Source organism: Cebidichthys violaceus, unplaced genomic scaffold (assembly GCF_023349555.1).
Source record: "Cebidichthys violaceus isolate CVI_PGR_0920_01 unplaced genomic scaffold, fCebVio1.0.p SCAF_2, whole genome shotgun sequence".
Classification (NCBI taxonomy): Eukaryota; Metazoa; Chordata; class Actinopteri; order Perciformes; family Stichaeidae; genus Cebidichthys; species Cebidichthys violaceus.
This window is the reverse complement of record NW_027176372.1, coordinates 10274516-10293401: the sequence shown is the minus strand read 5'-3', so window position 1 is coordinate 10293401 and position 18886 is coordinate 10274516. Positions and strand designations below refer to the sequence as shown.

At 45.9% G+C, this 18886-nt stretch overlaps 2 protein-coding genes across 2 annotated transcripts; one reads left to right on the top strand and one right to left on the bottom strand.

Annotated features, from left to right (window-relative positions):
* Positions 1–4775: 4775 nt before the first annotated feature.
* LOC137875261 (cell surface glycoprotein 1-like) lies at positions 4776–13514 on the bottom strand. The gene is made up of 3 exons (XM_068714336.1): positions 13215–13514; positions 9965–10279; positions 4776–9625 (listed from the first exon to the last, which is right to left on the bottom strand). Exons 1-3 carry the CDS (start codon positions 13227–13229, stop codon positions 6230–6232), a joined length of 3726 nt encoding a protein of 1241 aa, XP_068570437.1. The 5' UTR covers positions 13230–13514; the 3' UTR covers positions 4776–6229.
* A 1559-nt stretch (positions 13515–15073) lies between these two features.
* On the top strand, positions 15074–18886 carry LOC137875859 (charged multivesicular body protein 1b-like). The gene is made up of 8 exons (XM_068715369.1): positions 15074–15204; positions 15564–15661; positions 15777–15923; positions 16842–16910; positions 16997–17104; positions 17228–17271; positions 17454–17526; positions 18127–18886. The coding sequence occupies exons 1-8, from the start codon at positions 15189–15191 to the stop codon at positions 18172–18174; spliced, it is 603 nt and encodes a 200-aa protein (XP_068571470.1). The 5' UTR covers positions 15074–15188; the 3' UTR covers positions 18175–18886.

Genomic DNA, 18886 nt, shown 5'->3' with positions numbered 1-18886 from the left:
CTCAAAAGTGGATCCCTCAGGCCTTTATAATACAAATAAAAAATCCTCTTTCTTTCACATCTCCCCTCATACTTTCTTTTAATCTTCTGTCAGCATCATCTGTTTGATTTAACCTGTACTCAACAAGACAGGTTCGATTAAGAGTCCCTTCTCTACACCGGGGCAGCATGAGCATCCTCCTGTGTGAGATCTATTCATGGGGGGTGCAGTGATGCGAGAGAGCGAACTAAAGGAAATATATTATTGATCAGACAGAAAGTTTCTTCGGTGGTCTTTCTTCTTTCATCCGCGCGGCCCTTGTGATATTCTCCTCCATTGATCTGTCCATTCATCTTGTCTGCTGTGATCAAGCATCTGACTCGTTAAGGGGCTTTGATACCGACATGCAGAGACACGCGCGCGCAGACGTATACGCCCCCCGCATCCCGAGGCATTCTGACATCAAAGAGCTAATTACTCTAATATTGTTTTATCTCTCCTGGTGCACGGTTGCGGTCTGAACTGAATGTGTGTTTTCCCGCTTAACTGTCTGTCTGACCATCTGTCAGTCTGCCCGCTTGTCTGCGCCTCATCCTCATTTTTTTTCTCACTGTCTAGTAATCGCAAGGGAGTTGTGCCCCAAAAGCTTTGCGCAACGCCCCCAGTGTGCACGCTCATTCTGTCCTGTCTAACTATCCGATGGGGTTATGATATATGGACTAAAATAGCCCATCTTCCCTTTTTTTAAACGCGCATATCCTACTCTGTCATCCCACGCACCCCCTGTCTCCTCCCCGCATCCCCTCATCCATTCACATCCCACATCTCTCCAGTCAGGGTCTGGCTGGCACGCAGGGAGGGGTGAATGAGTGTTCGTGTATGAAGATGTGTGTGTGCGTGTGTGCGCGTAAAAGGTGAGGATGACCTTTTTGCGGGGAATTGATTTAGATGATGTCCTGTCGTCACCAGGGTTACCAGCTATGTGAATGCAGATGAGCATTTGTTTCGTGGAAAAGAGCGTCACACTTTGGCACGCTTACCACGCGCGGAGCAATGGGACAAATACGCACACATATGCACGGACACAGGTTGCCACCAGGTACACGTTCGCATCGTTGTGCGGAGAAAAGCCTTAGTCAAAAGTCCTCCCCGCAGACCGGACCTCAGCGATGCTTGAAAAATGAACAGATGTTTGGCGGCAAGGTTCTCTAACACGCCACGCGGAGAGGATGTTGCTGTCTGGCTGTCTTAAACTGTTTGTGTTGTTCGACTTGTTTATCTGCGAGGCTGGCTGCGCCCTACGGGGGTGAGATGTGCGAGAGCGAGTGAATGGGAAGAGGCAGGGTGAGAGGGAGAGGAGGAGAAAGTACCGGGAGGTTAGGAGGAAGAGGGAGGAAGGGGGGAGGGAGCGTGCAGGGGAGAAGAGCTGGATGCAGATGGGGATCTATTCTCTCCGCGCAGGCAGAATAGATGAGTGGGCGTCTGTGACGTCAATCAGTGTACACACACACACACACACACACACACACACACACACACACACACACACACACACACACACGGTGAAACACTCCCCTCCTCCTGCAGTCCCATGCTAATACATGCTTCACTGCAAACAGCAGCAGTGGCACACACACACACACACACACACACACACACACACACACACACACACACACACAGGCATAAACATCAGCAGCCCCCCCCCCCAGCCCTAAACCAAACATGAGCATATAGGCACACACACAGACACGCAGATCTGAGTTTCATCTCTGACCCGGCTGATGATGTCAGGCTCTGGTTTCTGTCATTCATAGCAACAACAACAACAAAAAATTACGTGTCACAGGAAGAATGAGAATGACGATCTTAAAAGTTTTCAAAAGAGGTAAACATGTAGCATCATTCATAAAGTTAAAGGCCCGAGAGTGCATGTATAACCCCCAGTATAGTGGAGGATTCATGTAACTATTAATGTATTTCATTTAACCTTTATTCATTCAGAATACGATTTTAAATATCTCACAAGGGGATGTAGTACTCAGATTTGTTGCTTTTGTCATAAAAGTACCAGTGGGACAGTGTTAAAATACTATACCATTAGAAGTAAAAGTCCTACATTAAAAATAATGCTTGCTGCCTCAGTCATTTGTGCCCCTCAGTCTGCTGTGAATCTGCCTCTCTGTCCGCCTGATTGATCTCTCGTTATGTAAGCTTGTGTCTTTGTCACATGGCCAGCAATATGATCCATTATGCTGTGCTTAGTTTGCACAGTTAAACAAAGTAAAGTCACAGTGACCCAATGCAGGCTTCTGGATGGATTTTGATACCAAAAAGGGGGGAAAAAACGGACATGAGGCATATCCTGCGTCACTGCACACTTTTGGATTGATGTGTTAAAAGTAATGACGGTTCAGTTTGAGCCTGAAAAAAAAAAGCACACAGACGGGTTGAAATTGTGAAGTGGAATGACAAAGCGGCATGATCGACAGGTTCAATTCCCTCAAAGGATCGGCATCTTTGGCAAGTTCGCCTTTAAGAAAAGCATCCATCCACGTCCCCTCGAGTCGTGACGACACACACTTCTATCTAGAGGAATGAAAAACTATTTTTGAAACACTCCACGCACGCCTCCCAAATGTGGCTGTTGAGGATGATTTAGCAGATAAAGTAAGAGTGCATCATGTTTCAGAGTGAAGGCGGTGTGTGTGTGTGTGTGTGTGTGTGTGTGTGTGTGTGTGATTCTGATGAGGGAGATTGGAGGTGTGGTGGGTGGCATCAGAACTAAAGATGCAACAGCCTCTTGCCTTCAACTGTTCTATTTCTTTGAGGTAAAATGCTTTTCCCTGGCTGTTTATCATTTAGGTTTTTTTATCCTCTTGTACCCTCAGCTGGAAGAGGACTGAGTCATAGCAGTCAAGGAAGCAGGTGGGTGGGAGGCACACAGTGGGCGGTTGCGGGTTAAGGAGGGTGAGGAGGAGGTTGTAGTGAATGAAAAAGAAGAAAAAGACGAAAGAAAGAGATGAATGGTGAATACTACAGATCCATTTCATTACCTGGTGTTCATTGGTCACATAGAAAGAGATCTCATCTGCAAAGGAGCTCTATTAGAAGTTTCTATTCTATTAGTGCTTTATATTAGCTGGCGTTTATCTTGACATGCAATAAACATTACCCTCTCGTGAGACTTTAAAGGGGCCGGACAGAGGAATTCATTTGGACACCCTTTAGATAGAGCAACATGTCTCTCTGCTGACAAAACTTGATGCATTAGTTTTCATTTACACTGCAGAGGCTGCGTTTTTTTTTTTGCAGAGGCAGAAATCTGAACAAATAAAAAATACTTTGTTTGCAACAAAATCTGCATGTCGAAAGTCATTCTGAGGAGATAATCAAATGTGTTGGCCAGGGCACGCAAGAGACAGAAAGAGGGGGGGGGGGGACAGATGTGTGGGTGATGTTCTCTTTTTGTGTCGGTGAACATGTTTGTTAAAGGGTGGAAGGGTGGGCGGGCCATTAGCAAAATTGGTGTACACGCGGCCCTGTGCATGTGTGCATCTCTCCAGCATCACTGCTGCCGTCACTGCAACCACCTCGCAGTGACTCCCCTGTGACTGAAGGCCTGACAACCTCCCACGCTCTCCCCATAAACTCCCCTGCCCCTCTCTCCTTGCTTTATCTATAACCCCCCCTCCCCCTCTCACTCTCACTCTGTCCGTTGCTTTATGTCTCCCCCTCAACTCTCTCCATCCATCTCTCTCTCCCTCTCCACTATCTTTCCTTCATTTCACCCACCTCTTGTTTTTTCTCTCTCTTCATTGTGCTTTTTTTTTTTTATCTCTCACCCCCTCATTTCGGTGTGTGGGTCTTCCCTGTCTTCCGTCATGCTCTCCGCCTGCGCTCACCGTGCTTCCCATCTCTGTCTCTATGGAAACCCCCCCCCCCCCCGAGTGGACAAGAGTGGCTCAGAGGTCTGCGAGACGCTGATACAGACCCTATTAGATCACACGCTCTCCTCCTCTCCCAGCGAGCCACACGCTTCCAAGCTTGTGTGTGTAAATAGATGATGTGTGACTGTGCCAAGTATACCTGCCATCAAACGAGTCCCCCCCCCATCTGTGGAAAGAGACACCCCCGTCTCCCACTGTGCCCATGACTTATCAGTGGCTGTGAAGTGGGAGGAAAAGATGGAGGCAGTGTGGGAGTAAGGAGGGAGCCCTATTGTTTCATTATACGAGGCCTCTTCAATTACTCGGCGGAGAAGGGGACCACCTGATGCCGCCTCTGCACATATATATTCCCATCTGACGCACACGCGCACGCACGCACAATTACACACACACACACACATACACACACACAAACACAGTCACACATACACACACACACACACACACACACACACACACACACACACACACACACTCTCACCGACCCCCTCCTCCCCTTGGTCTAGCGTTTCAGTCTCACACCTCGCACCCCATACTCTCCTCACATTTACGCGTTGTTGAGGCTGCTGTGTTGCGTAGACCGTGCGTCATTCGGGTCCAAACACATCTGAAGGACAGTTGATTTATGATAAGAGGCCTCGCACAGACATCATTTCACAGCTTTGGGTAGCTCTCCTGGGCACCCGCGTGATTTGACTGTCACGCTTAAGTGGATCATTGCAGAGCGCAATCATAGGGAGGATACGTAGGCAGGGGGGGGGATGGAGCAAAATTACACCAAAAAAGTGTTGGGATTCTCTTTGGAAAGAATTCAATTTCTGAAGGTTTGTTGAGTTTCCCCTTTATTTTATTAAAACGTACATGAATAAACTACAACAAAGGACTACATTAAATAAGACATCAAAACGAGCAGCAATGACAGGGGTCAACAACTGAACACACACCCGACCCAGGCCCACCCCATTAACACCCCCAGTGCAGTGAGATAAAGACATGCCAATGATGTCTCACATTGAGGCACTTGATTTCCCTACCGAACCATCTTTGGTCAGAGTTGCTGTTGCGCATCTTTGCACTTAGATTCAAACAGGTCTGAGGAGGATCTGAACTTGTTTGTATGTTGATTCTGACGGCGTGAATTAGAAGATGTCACGCCAGTTTCAATGCAGTCCCTTCGTTTTAGAAAGAGCTGCGTCTGCCATGTTTGGAGATGACCCAAAGATGGTTGTAACCTGACCACCTCCACAGAGTAAACTTCAGCATTAAACAAATCAACACTAGATGGTACAGTACTTCACATGATTACAGAAAGGACTTCACAAGGGGAAAGGAATCAATCACTACATCTTAACACAGTTTACCTGAAAACAATGCAGTGTATCCGCACACGATATACTGTAATCAATACGCTGTACAGTCTATTGCAAAGGCATTGTTGTTGGCGTTTTACTAGGAGCTAACCAGTCTGTTTAGTATTACGTTGGAAAGTCTTGCAAAAATAGATTGATTCTTATTAAATTAAAAGCCTTTGCTTCGACTTCAGGATGTGATCTATATATTTAGCTACTCATGCATTGTCTAACTTTGTGTGCGCACAGTATACAGTGTTTGTTTGTATATGTGTGGAGCGTACATGTGTGTTATGATGAAAGCACAGTACACACTGGTAGACTTGTCCCTCAGTTTTTCGTTTTTTTGTTGTTATCAGAATACACCCCTTCAGTAAAGGATTAACAAAGTTACATTAAACTGTTTAAGAAGCATAGTAGTCACACAGTATTTGGCAGTGAGAGAACAGTCCTAATTTATCCATGCACAATATAAACCACAGGCAAGGTCCACATTCTGAACAAACCCATTAAGAACAACACAGTAAGAACATGAAAAGAGTGTACAAGAATTCAAGAACCTGGAAGTGTGAGTTTCATGTATGTATGTGTGTGTGTGTGCGTGTGTGTGTGTGTGTGTGTGTGTGTGAGAATGTCAACAGCACAGCTGGTTTCCCGTGGAGACCAAAGGGCTATGACTCATGCAGTGCATAAAGCATTTTCTGGAATTTAAACAATATCGGAAGAATTATTAATTTCTCACAAAGCCCAGATAATTACATATAATCATATTAGAACCTTACAGAGTACTCAGAGAGTTTACTGTAAAAACCCACTCAATCCCACCCCCTTAGGTCTATTATAGACCAAACAGTTTATCCCTGGATTATATTTTCATTCACCAGCTCTTTCCTCGTGAAAAGCACCTTCCCTTTGCTTTGATTGTGTGTTTTGCGTGATTACGTGTGTGTTTTAGACCAGTCCAGTCTGTGTGTGCAGGTGTAAGGGGTACGGTTGGTAAAGCAGAGTTGATCCCCCTTGGGGGATGAAGTAGCTGCAGTAGCTGGGCTCTGCTAAATAGGGGGCGCTGGGATCAGCCAGGTACGGGGCTGGCTGGTAGAAGCAGGTCACATGGTCCGTGTTGGGGATAATGTTCTGCTCTCCTAGAACCTTCAGCGCCAGCACCGTGATCATGTTCAGGGTCTGACGCCGCTCGTGTCCCATCAGACACACGGTGCTGTCGTCGACCACGCGACGTAGCGTCATCAGGTACTGGTACTTGCTTCTCTCCTCGCCGATAAAGTGGTTCTTCAAGTAGGACAGGATCTTCCTCTGCTGCTCCTGCACGTCAGGGAAATCGATGAAAAAGCGCGAGCACATGTAGCGCTCCAGTGTCTTTATCTGAGTCTCGCTGGCTGGTCGGTAGTCCCTGACCAATAGGTTGCTGTATTTCAGCAAGCCACCACCTCGGATCTCCTCGGGGTTCCTGGTGGCGATTAGCCGGTAGCGCAGGTGGTCCATGGCGGCCTCAAAGTCACCATACATGCTCTCTGCCAGGACCTCGACAGCAGGGACCGAGCCAGAAGCCAGAGGAGCAAAGCTCTGTTCAGGCATGACTGCGGTCACCTTAGGGGCCTCTTTGTTCTCAGGCACAGAGCTGGATGCCTCGTCGGCTTTTGGAGGGGTCGATTCCCCTGGGCCTTCAGACTGAGAGTGAGGCAGCACATGTGTGGTGGAGCTCGGGATTGTGATTGGAAACGAGACGGGCTCCGCAACCTGAGGCAATGAAGAGATATGATCTTGCTCCTTTTTCTCCTCAAACTGTCCTTGAGGAATTCCTGGCTGAGGGGAGGACTCTTTAATCTGTTCCTCGCTGTCTGTGTTCACTATCAAAGGCTCCATGTCTGAAGATACCTGAGGTACAAGGTCCTCTGACTCCACCGGCGGAGTGAGGCAGAGGAGGGGAGGGCTGAGGCACGGGGAAGGGGGGCTAAGACAGAGCGGAGGAGGGCTGAGGCTAAGCATAGGAGGGGTGAGGTAAGGAGGTGAGCTGAGGCCGGAGGAGGTCGGGCTGAAACTCAGGGGCGGAGAGCTAATACTGGTGGCAGGGCTGACGGTGTTCAGCAGCGTGGATGAGAGGCAGTGGGGGGGAGGGGTCAGACATAGGGGAGGGCTGAGGCTGGGGGGCGAGGGAGTGAAACAGGGAGGGGAGAGACTCAGCACAGGAGGGGATAGACAGGAAACAGGGGGGCTCTCACGGTGAGGAGAGGAGGGTGAACTAAGCGTGGTCTCTTGCGGGCTACCGTTTGGCTGATTCAAGTCCACCGTGTTCCTCCCGGGTTCGCTGTTCTCATCTTCATCACTGAGCTCAAGTTCTAAGGTATGTGCAGGTACTGGGGTGTTTGAGCCGGACGCATCGGTGCGTGGAGCTACTGGGTCCGCTGAGTCAAGAGGCTCTGATTGTTTGGGTGCATGGACGGTTTCGCTATGGGGGGACTGGCTTTGATCATCAGAAGCCAGATGTGTAGACAGCGTCTCTTTTAGGCTCTGAAGACTTGTCTCACACAAACTCTCCGTGATTAGCTGAGGGGACAAGGGCTCTTGAGATAAACCAGACATGGGATCCACAGCAGAGGTGGAGATCATATCGGGGGCTGGATCAGGAGCTGAGGTAAGGTCTAGGTTTAAGGAAGGGGTCGGTTCAGACCCAGGGTTTGTTTTAGCAGAGGTACTGAATGTTGGGGTAGTTGTAGGGTCTGAACTGGGAGCTGTTGGCTTTGGGTTAAAATCTATCTCAGGTTCAGGGCTCGGGCAGGGGTTTGGATCCGGACAAGGTGCTAGGACAGGTTCGCTTTCAGAGACTGGACTGGGAATGGGGCTTACCTTCCTACACATCCTCCGAGGGGGTTTGGGAGAGGAGTGTTTGAGCACCACCATGCTAGATAGTCTCTCTGAGGCCTTACAAGAGGGAGAGGAGGAGGAGGTCTTTTTGTCAGAAACAAGGCCAGGTGGTGCAGGTAAAATATCCTGAGTATCTGGAGGGCTGACGGCATCAAGTGCGTTGGGGGTTTCATCTGTGTGTAATGTGCTGTGAGTCTCCAATGTATCTTGTGTACCAGCAGGCTCAGTGTTGTGAAGTGTAAGCGACATGGAAGAGGTGGAGCAGGAACAATCGATACCCTGTGTGTCTTCTACGTTCTTTGCTTCTGATGCCAAAATCTCTTCTGTCATCTCACTTCTTTCTGTGTCATTTTTTGTGTCTGCTCGCTCGCCGATGTCTGTTTCTACTTTTCTTTCATCTGCCAACTGTGTCTCTTTCTTTGCATGTGAAGATGTGCTAGAGCCTGCTTCAGTCACATGTTGCGTTTTATTTTCATCATCGCTTCTCTGATCCTCACTGAAACACGGAAAAGAGTCTGCACTGTGACACTCTTCTGGCAGGTTCAGAGACTCCGTCTGAGTTTCGTTTGAGGTTTCTGGCAGTTCGGACTGCCCCGTCTGCTCTGTGAGTACTTCCTGTTCATCGGGGGGTTTTGTGTGGTTGGATTGTTCTTTCTTGACAGAGAGTGGTTTATGATCTGCTTGTGCCATCTGTTGGTCATCGCAGGGCTGGGTTTGCTCCGACTGTTCTACCTTTGTCGAGCCTTCAGTCTCGTCTGAGAGCTCCGGCTTATGCCTGAGCTCGATCTGACTTGGTGGTTCAGCTTTCTCAGAAGTTTGTCTCTCTTCTGACAAAAGGTTTGGAGATGTCTGGTCAGAGAAGTCTGTCTCATTGAAGGTTTCTTTGTGTTCTGACGCTTCTTCCAGCTCCACTGGTGCTTTCACTTGGTTGTCTTTTTCAACTTCGGAGTGTTTTGTCTGGTTTGAATGTTGAGTTTCTTGTGAGAGTTCTGTCTGGGACTTTTTTTCGTGCACCTCATCTCTCTGATGTGTCTGGCTGATATGTGCCCCCTCTTTGCTGGACAGGTCTCTACCAGAGGACTTCTCTGTTTCTGGAGCAGCGGCCTGTTTGATCAGAGAAGTAGAGTCTTTATTCTGATTCTCTGCAGGCTGGCCCTTAAGATCGACAGTGCTATGTTTGTGCTGTGACTCCTGCTGCATGTAGGACTCCAGGAGACGATCCAGAATGATCTGGAAGGAGTCGACGCTGAACTCAAACTGCCGCCTCAGCGTGCTCACAAATTTGAGCTCCAGGTTTTTGCCGCTGTTGTTTGAGAGGGAGATGAGGCTCCAGCGGTCGTGCTCGTTGAAGACCTTGACCATCTTCTGGACGTAGGCCTCCTTCATTGTGGAGCTGCTGATCCGCTCCCTGTTGACCCCAGCAGGTAGGCAATCTAGCAAGCAGCCCAGCACTGACTCCTTGATCACCTGTGAGGAGGAAAGGTCAACAACATGACAGCTACAAGTAATGACTGCAACCTGAGTGCAATTTTTCCTCGTATCATTGAACTGTTTCTGTATAATGCAGCTACAAAATATTGTAGCAAGTATTGATTCATCCTAATGGTATAATGTTCTACAATTAAAGTTTGATTAGGATTGCAATAACACTACTATCAATAAAGCAACACACCCTAGACTAGAGGTAGTAGAGATTCACTGCTGTGCTCAACAACAGGATGAATGCAGGGGACTGAACTGAATTGCTCTGCTCTTATTACATCGACTTGCTTAATTTGTCCTAACCCAGCAGTACAGTGGTCATACCTGGAACTCCTCCTGACTGGGCAGCTCCACTCCAAAGATGATATCCAGGTCCTTGTAGCTCGTTCCGTTGTCTCGGACGAGGACGTGGCTGGCTGTGGAGCCATTCAGACGGATGTCTCTCACCGCGATCCCCTGCTGCTGCAGCCTGGCCCGCACGGCTATGATGATGTCTCGTGGACGCAGCTCCAATGTGGGGAAGTTCCCGCGGCCGTGGATTGGGACCGCCTCTGATAAAACCTGGTGGAGCACCTCCACCTGCTCAGCGTTCAGACTGTGGAACCGCTGATTGGATTTAGTTTCAGACATGCTGCTGCCCTGGAGGGAAGGAGGGAGGACGACAATGAGAGTTTATTACAACTCCCATACAAACTGTGCTATGTGTTTATCTCTCTCTCTCTCACACACACACACACACACACACACACACACACACACACACACACACACACACACACACACACTTAGCACTCTCTCACACTCATGTGCACACTCCCTGCCAGTCTGCTGTCTGCAAGTCACAGCTTGGCTGACAGCTTTTCCACAATGCTAATGTAACTGCTGTGTTGACAAGCGGACACATGGAGCGATCCACGTAGATGTGCTTTGCATAAATAGTCTTCCACTGCTCAACCAGATCACAACAAATTAAGAGGACGAGTTTCACTAAAATCACAGAATATGAAACACATTATATTATTCACCACCCAAGACTTATATCACATCTCTTGGTCCCTTTCTTTGCGGTGCATCACAGTCACATCTGATTTGATTCTTTTAAAAAACACACAAGTAATAACAATAAAAAATGTACTTACAATAATAGTGTGTATTATTAATACACTAACATGATGATAATAATCATTATAATGACTTGTAAAGGCAGTGTAAATCTTTGTTTATTGATTGTTTCCACCAGAACAGCAAGGGTTAAGCTGAATGAGTCATCACCAGCAGACTGCATTAATCACACCAACGTCACTAATTAAAGACACACATCTGTTTTTGTGCGTGCGTGCAGCACATGATTTGTATGCATTGCAAACAAAGACCCCAGCACACATTTGGTGAGTGCACATGAGCATTTGTATAACACCTTTTGTAAACTGTAAAACAAATTGGAATAAAGTAGGATTTAATATCAGGTAATTATTGTTTGTTTGGCTTTCACATGTGTAATCCTCCTGGCAGTTATACGCACACAGCCTTCACCCTCCAGACTCCATCAATCAATCTCCTGCAAACTGGACATATTTTCCAATAAGCCAAACAACATTTGCCTAACCAAGTCAGTCAGAGGAGTCACTGTTCTATGATTGAGCGTGTGTTAGTGGGGCGCATGTAAAAGTGTTTTCAGGGAGTGAGTGCTTGTGCTACGTGGTTCACAGCAGCCCATTATGATCTATTGTTTGCTTTAATCAATACATGTCAGTCAGTGCTGCAGCTGAATGCTGCTGATTGCTATGATTTGTCAATACCAGCAGGGTAAACATTGGGAAACTAATGAGCAGTAATGGGATGCTTTCTGGTCACAGTTTGTCAGACATCAGAGAGCTATACTCTGTAATAACCACAAACTATCTATTACAGGGAGAGATTTTTTTTTTTTTCAAATCTTCTAATCCATGTCGCACACAATTCAACAACTACTGAAGAGCAGCGCTTTACTCCGCAGCCTCTGTAAAGCTACAAAAGGCAACCTCTCTGCTCACTGGGGGGAAAAAAAGAACTGAGTGTGCTTACCAGAAGACAAAGAAGTTGAGTCTGAGAACACGAAGCTCCTCAAAATCTGTTGTGGATGAGATGTCTCTCAGTGCTACACTTTGTCACGGTGAACTTCAAGTTGCAAAAAGCAGTACATCATACGTCCAGAGCCAATAAACACAGTGAGGTGTTGACACATGGTCCTATGAAACAATGTGTTGAGGAGGCAGAGAGACACTGCGGGACTGTTTTCCATCTAGTCCATGCCCCCCCCCCCTACACACACACACACACACACACACACACACACACACACACACACACACACACACACACACACACACACACACGCACACACACAGATCCCTCCCCCTCCCCTTTCGCACTCTTCTGCAAACTTGCAGCCTGAGTGACTCATCCAGGCGTATCGGCTCAGCTCTCACATAATCTATGGCCACTGAGAAGCCAACACACACGACGACGGAGGGTCTCATATGCGCTGGACTAAATCTAAAATAAACAAACACTATGCTCTGTATAGGATGTAACATCTTTAAGTATACAGGAAAACAAATAAGCCTGTCCTGTGTAAAGAAAAAACAGAATAGCCCTGTGTCCCTGACTTTTTTTTAAATGTATTATTATACAGTGATATTGTGCTGTACATCTAAAAAAAAAAAAAAAGTTCTTCTCTTCCATTCACGTCATGATCCCATGAACAATAGAAGGCAACAACTCAGTGTTTGTTGTGGTACAAAATATGATTGCAATGTATGCTGACCAGAAATGTTGTTTAAAATATGTATGAGTCTAGGTTCTTGTAAAATGTCACAAACCTGTGCCCTGACAGTGCTGGTATAAAAAATAATAGATAGATAGATAGATAGATAGATAGATAGATAGATAGATAGATAGATAGATACTTTATTCATCCCTAGGGGGAAATTTGTTTGTAGCAGCAGCAAACGAAGTTACAGAGTAAACATAAAAACATTAAGTATGAACAATGCTCAATATATACCATACAATAAAATAACAGCAGAACATAATACATTTAAAGAAAAGAAAATAATAAAAGTGCAAAAAAAAAATGAGTATATACAATAAAATAGAATGGTATTAAATTAAATTAGCTAACTAAACTACACAGTAGTGCAAGGATCACCAACAGTAAACAACAACAGTGTAGCGGTGTTGTAGTCAACTGGAGGATGATCTGGCCAATAATGAAAGTTGTTTCCCCATAAAATGAACAACTGGAGGCTGTATTGTGTGCCTTCTGTTTCACAGTCCACCGCTGCCTAAAAACTGTACAGGAACTGATCCAGAGCCCTGCTGGTCTTCACTTTAATCACCTCATCACGCACTTATACTCACTCCTCCGATACCAGATGAGGGCAATTAACCGCAATTAAGTGCCCGTCAGGCTGAAGGGCAGACGCACTTCTGAGCATCATGATTAAAAACACATTAAACACTGGCGTGTAAACTCCGTGCGGGCACACACACACACAAAAGTGAATGATCTAACTTTACGGAGGGTTCTTACCTGTTGCTGTGGCATTAGAGGGAGCGACTGGCTCCTGACGTGACAGAATCGAACCGTGGGTCTCCACCGAGCTTCAGGTCCGTTGAACGTGGGTCTGTTTTGCTTTCGAAGTCCCTACCCTCTCCGGTTAGACTCGGTGCTGATGCGGCTCTGTCCCTCACGAGGCATGCGAGGCTAGAATCTGTGCGAGAGTTCATCCGGGCGCTGTCCAGGAGCTCGCGTGGTGCTGAAATGAAGACTGAAACGAGTCCTCGCGCTCTTGTTTTCTCTCTCCGGCCGCCCGGAGCGTAACGCAGTTTCCATAGCGACCTGCCGTCATTCAGTCATGACTGGGGAGTGTGTGTGTGTGTGTGTGTGTGTGTGTGTGTACACACAGAAGTACAACAATTAGGCTATGGGGAAGTTGTGTGTTGTGGTGGTGGCGCGGGGGGCGTTAACAGGTGTATTATAATTCAAATGTGTGACCATTTAAGAGTGAGGGAACTTTTAGCTAAAGCCTCAGACCTTAAAGAAGTAAACCGGCCGAATGCACGCGCACCGTTGTTTTGGGTCGAAACGGACAAGTTTCACCTTAATGTTACAACATGGCCGTGCTGCGGTTGAGGCCAGGACCTCTGTGTTTGTGTTATGTAGCGAGCTCAAACGTGAACGTGTGGGCTAGTTTTTTTGGGGAGCGTATGTAAAAAACCCTTCTCATTCACTTCTTCACTCTGGCTCACGCACACATCCTTCTATCTGGTGCCGTGTCTACACAGAGTATATATATATATATATATATATACACAGTATGACTCATCCATGCTGCTCCCTCCCCCTGAGCCAGTCGTTAATCCCCCCCACCCCCAGCCCCCTTCGGCTGGCCGGTGCACGCACACACCGGAACCTTCTTCTCTCTGGACAACCAATAATCCCTTTTCCCCTCATGCTGCATTTTCTTGCAGTCTGTTTCATCTCTTCCACATCAACTAGCCCCCCCCCCCCCCCCCCCCCATATGTTACCGTCAGCCCGCAGGCCAGCCCAAACGATACTAAAACAAATACAGATGCTACAACAACGTTATTGCATCAAAAGTAAAGTAGAAAATAAACGTTGCATTAAAAGCGTCCAGGCACACAGCGAGTGTCTCGGTAGAAAAGGTCAATTTACTCCCTCACCGAGGAAAAAAAAAAAGGAGCACAAATTGCGTCACTAGACGTGTACCACAACCTACCGATACCGGGTACAAACTATTTTTAGCCTGGATGGAACTTGTCTGCTTTGGACACGCGCGTCCGTCCACCGCTCAAACGGTTGTGACGTATGAGGCGCGAGAACGCCATGCAAAATCGTGACCGTGTGACGACGGTGAAAGCAGACAGCGGCGATTGAATTCAAAGATGAAAGTACGTCAAGATGGTTCACGTCTCACGGTCTAGCTCCATGTCTATGGGGCCAGTCCATAGACTGTATATAGGAAGGTTCCAGCCATCGTACCAGCAAATCGACCCTGTATTCTACGGGCCACAAATCATATCGCATATGGACGTATTTATTTAATAGTTTATAATTTATGTAAAATAAACTCATAGGCCAGGTATATAATATAAACGGATAAATATATGAAGGAATATTCGGGAATAGTTGCTGCGCATGCGTCATATTGGAGACATCCCCACACACCAATTTCCAAACGTTTAGTACACGTACAGGTATTTGTTTATTGCCTGAATAAATTACAAAAGCTCTCCCGAAGGAAAATATGTTCCAACACGAGACAGTCGTTTTGTCTTCAAGACAAATGCAATAACGTTACTGCCGCTCTGCCAAGTGGCAAACGCAATAAAGCAAATGCGGAAGTACGCACAAGTGAAGCCTCCTGTCTAGCTACAGTGGTTGAAGATACGATCGCTTGAAAAAACATCAAAACAAACTATTCTGGGTAATAATCTGTGCATAACAAGTCTGAGTGGTTGTCTCAGAAAGAGACCTGCATCATGTCGAAAATGGAGAGTATCCTTTCCTGCGTAGTCTAACTAAGATACATACCGTTAGATGTACAGTTGACTAGCAGTAACGTTAGCTAGCCGAATGTAAGATGGCTTTGATAGCTAATCTTGTTATTCCATAGCGTGCAACATCTGCCCAGTCATTCACTGATGAAGGAAAACATTGGTGTGCTTGCTAGCTCGCCTAACTAATTTCATGACTCTTTGATTACATATTGAGTTGTTTAGGAAAAAAACAGTTACTCTTGTCTGCACTGATTTGGGTTGAATTAGCTCAATGTCCTAAAATTTATGCTCATATATTCTCATAATTCAAGTGTATTACCATTACTACAAAAAACTATTCCTTGACCAGCCATACAGAACACTTGTTCAACCTCAAGTTTGCTGCCAAGGAGCTGCAACGCAACTCCAAGAAATGTGATAAAGACGAAAGGGCAGAAAAGGCCAAAGTTAAGCAGGTTGGCTTATAACAGTGTGCATTTATCAGAGACCACGGATGCTGGGACAAGCTGATGATAAAGTGCAGGTATACTCTGTGTTAGTGTATGTTCTCCTACTTCCTTTGATTCTCAGGCTATCCAGAAGGGCAATATGGAGGCAGCCAAGATCCACGCAGAGAATGCCATCCGTCAGAAGCACCAGTCCATTAACTTCTTGAGGATGAGTGCACGTGTGGACGCCGTGGCTTCTAGGGTCCAGACCGCTGTCACGATGAACCAGGTCAGGCTTGCAGGTCAATGTTTTGTGGAAGACTTGCCTTGCTTTGTGATGTTACGTAGCACAGCAGGTAAATGACAACGAGAGAAAAACACGCCCAGCCCCTTGTAAAGATGTAGAAACCGCATGGCTTTTACCTGATGCAACTGCAATATATATCGGTGTTTATATTCACCAGGTGTTTCACTGGTCATGTAGTTTTCAAAGTGTATATTTTGAGATCTACATCTTATTACAGGAGGCGAAGAGCTGCAGAGTAAACCCATATCGGGGTCCAAAGTTGTCAAAACAAGTCCCATACAAAGGAGACAGGGGGAGGGAGAGTGAGCAAAAAGAAAAGGCTCTCTGACATGCGAACAAAAAGCCGACAATTACATAATGTCATTAGATGTGCTTCAGACTTTAGGCTATTAACTTCTTGCTTTTATGAGAGCCTCATTAAAAGAGTCTAATTCAGATTCACTGTATACGACAGGCATCATTTCATAGAATATAACTTAATAGCGTCTATAGAAATGTGTGTGATGGTGTACAGCTGAAAAACACCTCTCTATGTTGTTGTAAAACTGCTGCCTGTCTCATAAGACATGAACACAACAGCACTGATAATAAACCCCTTTACCATAATTTGATCAACTATTGGCAAATTAGTTTTGAGAAGATTTGTCCTTATTCAGGGTTGTCTTTGAGGTATTAGAGATGCTATGAGGAGAGGTAGTCATGACAAGGTGTCTTGGTTAAAAAGGTGAAAGTGACACCTAGTGGAAATATAAGGGTACAGCACTTCAAGCGTTGCTATGTCAACAGCTTCTCTCTGTCTGACTTCAAATACCCTGATCCTTTTTTAAATGTATTTTTACCTATTAGGACCAGTAATAAATGAGACTTTATTTGATGTGTTGTTTTTGTTTTTTTGCCCAGGTATCTAAATCCATGTCTGGAGTGGTCAAGTCTATGGAGTCCACACTGAAAAGTATGAACTTGGAGAAGGTAAAAAGAGTTGCATACGTGAGCGCTGACAGACAAAACGAATTGAAACAAAATATGTTGGTTTGAGATCTCCTCTTTCTCTACAGATCTCCGCGTTAATGGACAAGTTTGAGAACCAGTTTGAAACTCTTGACGTGCAAACAGCTCAGATGGAGGACACGATGGGCAACACCACCACTCTGACGACACCTCAGGTGATGAGTGCCGTCCTCTGGAATACACACACACACACACACACACACACGTGGCTGCTTGGTGTTAAGTCCCTGGCTGAATCCTCTAAACACATATTGTTGTTTGCTTGTGCCGGCCCCTAGAATGAAGTGGACACGCTGTTGCATGAGATGGCTGATGAAGCGGGGTGAGTAGACCTCCAATCGGTCTGAAAACTGAAATGACAAGAGCTGTAACATTGATGGAGGAGAAACATAAATGCAGGGAATTAGAAAAAAACAAACTGTACCTACTTTTAAAATAAACAAATGAACCTTTAAAAAGAGACACTAAATTAATTGCTTTTAAAGACTTCTTTTTTTTTTTAAGGTTGGATCTAAACCTGGAGCTTCCTGCAGGCCAGACTTCCTCCCTGGCTTCATCTGTGGCATCGACAGAGCAGGTAACACATCCACTCTTATTATTATACTATCTCTAGTTTAAAAAAAAAGTCTTATATCCCAGAACAGAATTCACACATCATCTTCATTGTCTTATTGTTACTCATGAACTATTCTCACTGAAATCTCAATTTAAAGTCATACTCCACTGAAGCGCTCGCCTGCTACCATTGGATAGGTGGCTCTTAAACATTACTTTTTTTCAGATCATCGTCTGTGGCCAGCTTTAAATATAAATATATACAGCATAACTGTAAACAGTTTCACCAGCAATGGCTGGCATTCACAGATAGTCATAGTGCGACACAGAAGTAGTGTGGAGCATTGTGATGAAACACAATCGACAGCGGAAACGCGGACCATGTGGCAGGAAGTGTTTGAGTTGTTCCTCAAGATGTTTAGATATGTTTCTCATATGGAAAACTCACCACTGGAGTCCATTGTAATTAACATGAATCACGGTGACCACGTCCGCTGTTTGTGAAAGGACATAACTACACACTTCGCCTCTCGAGTCTACAAAAGGGTTGAGTGACTCTCTGCATTTTCTAGAGCGCCCTCCCCCTCACTGTTCTCACCCGTTTGGTTGTCGTCATCAACAGGACGAGCTCTCCCAGAGGCTGTCCAGGCTGCGAGACCAGGTGTCGTAGTGATGTCGGAAAAATAACAAGATCGCGGAGGAGGGAGGAGAGCGGGGAGCGACGGAGCGGAGAGTAAACAACAACAAACAAAAGGTGCCATGTGCCTGGAAGCTCCGCGTTCCAGGTTTGTTCTGTCGAGAGAAGTGGAGGAAGCCGTCTAACAGCAGGAAAAGGGGCCGAGAGGAAGAAGCGGGATGTTTACAGCCCCTCGCAAACGCTGCATCACACGCAGTCCTCCATACATAAAAACGTTCATTTGCACACTTATATTTAACATTTATTCTGATAATGTATTGGCTCAGCAATGCTGTTTCTTTATTTAAAGGTGGCACATGTTGGATCTGAAGGGGATTTTTTTTTTGTCTCACAAATTGTTGAGGAAAAAAAACCCACTTGTGTACTACTTAATAGCTAATACATCATTCCAAAGTGGGTATACACTGTATATAAAATGTAAAGAGCAATATTTATTTACTGCCTGCTTCACTGACTGATCGCTAGGAGCATGCTTGTGTTGTGACTGCTGTGTCCTACCTGACTGATGATGTGTTGTTTGTTTGTGTTTTGGCTTTAGGTGCTGAAACTCAAACTTCTTTGTATTGTGTGGTGGGGATTATTGCTTTGGAGGAAGCTGGAATATGTTTGAGTTTTTCTGCATGTCGCAGTAAACGGCTCAAGCGGCTGCAAAGACAGGGAGTCATTAAAAGTTTTTTCAACACGT

What these genes read in the sequence shown, in the direction of transcription:
- LOC137875261 (XM_068714336.1), bottom strand. An exon ending in CCAGTCAGGAGGAGTTCCAG is followed by an intron (nt 9,626 to 9,964) that starts GTATGACCACTG and finishes TCCTCCTCACAG; the next exon opens with GTGATCAAGGAGTCAGTGCT.
- LOC137875859 (XM_068715369.1), top strand. An exon ending in CCGCTGTCACGATGAACCAG is followed by an intron (nt 15,924 to 16,841) that starts GTCAGGCTTGCA and finishes TTTTTTGCCCAG; the next exon opens with GTATCTAAATCCATGTCTGG. An exon ending in AAAGTATGAACTTGGAGAAG is followed by an intron (nt 16,911 to 16,996) that starts GTAAAAAGAGTT and finishes CTTTCTCTACAG; the next exon opens with ATCTCCGCGTTAATGGACAA.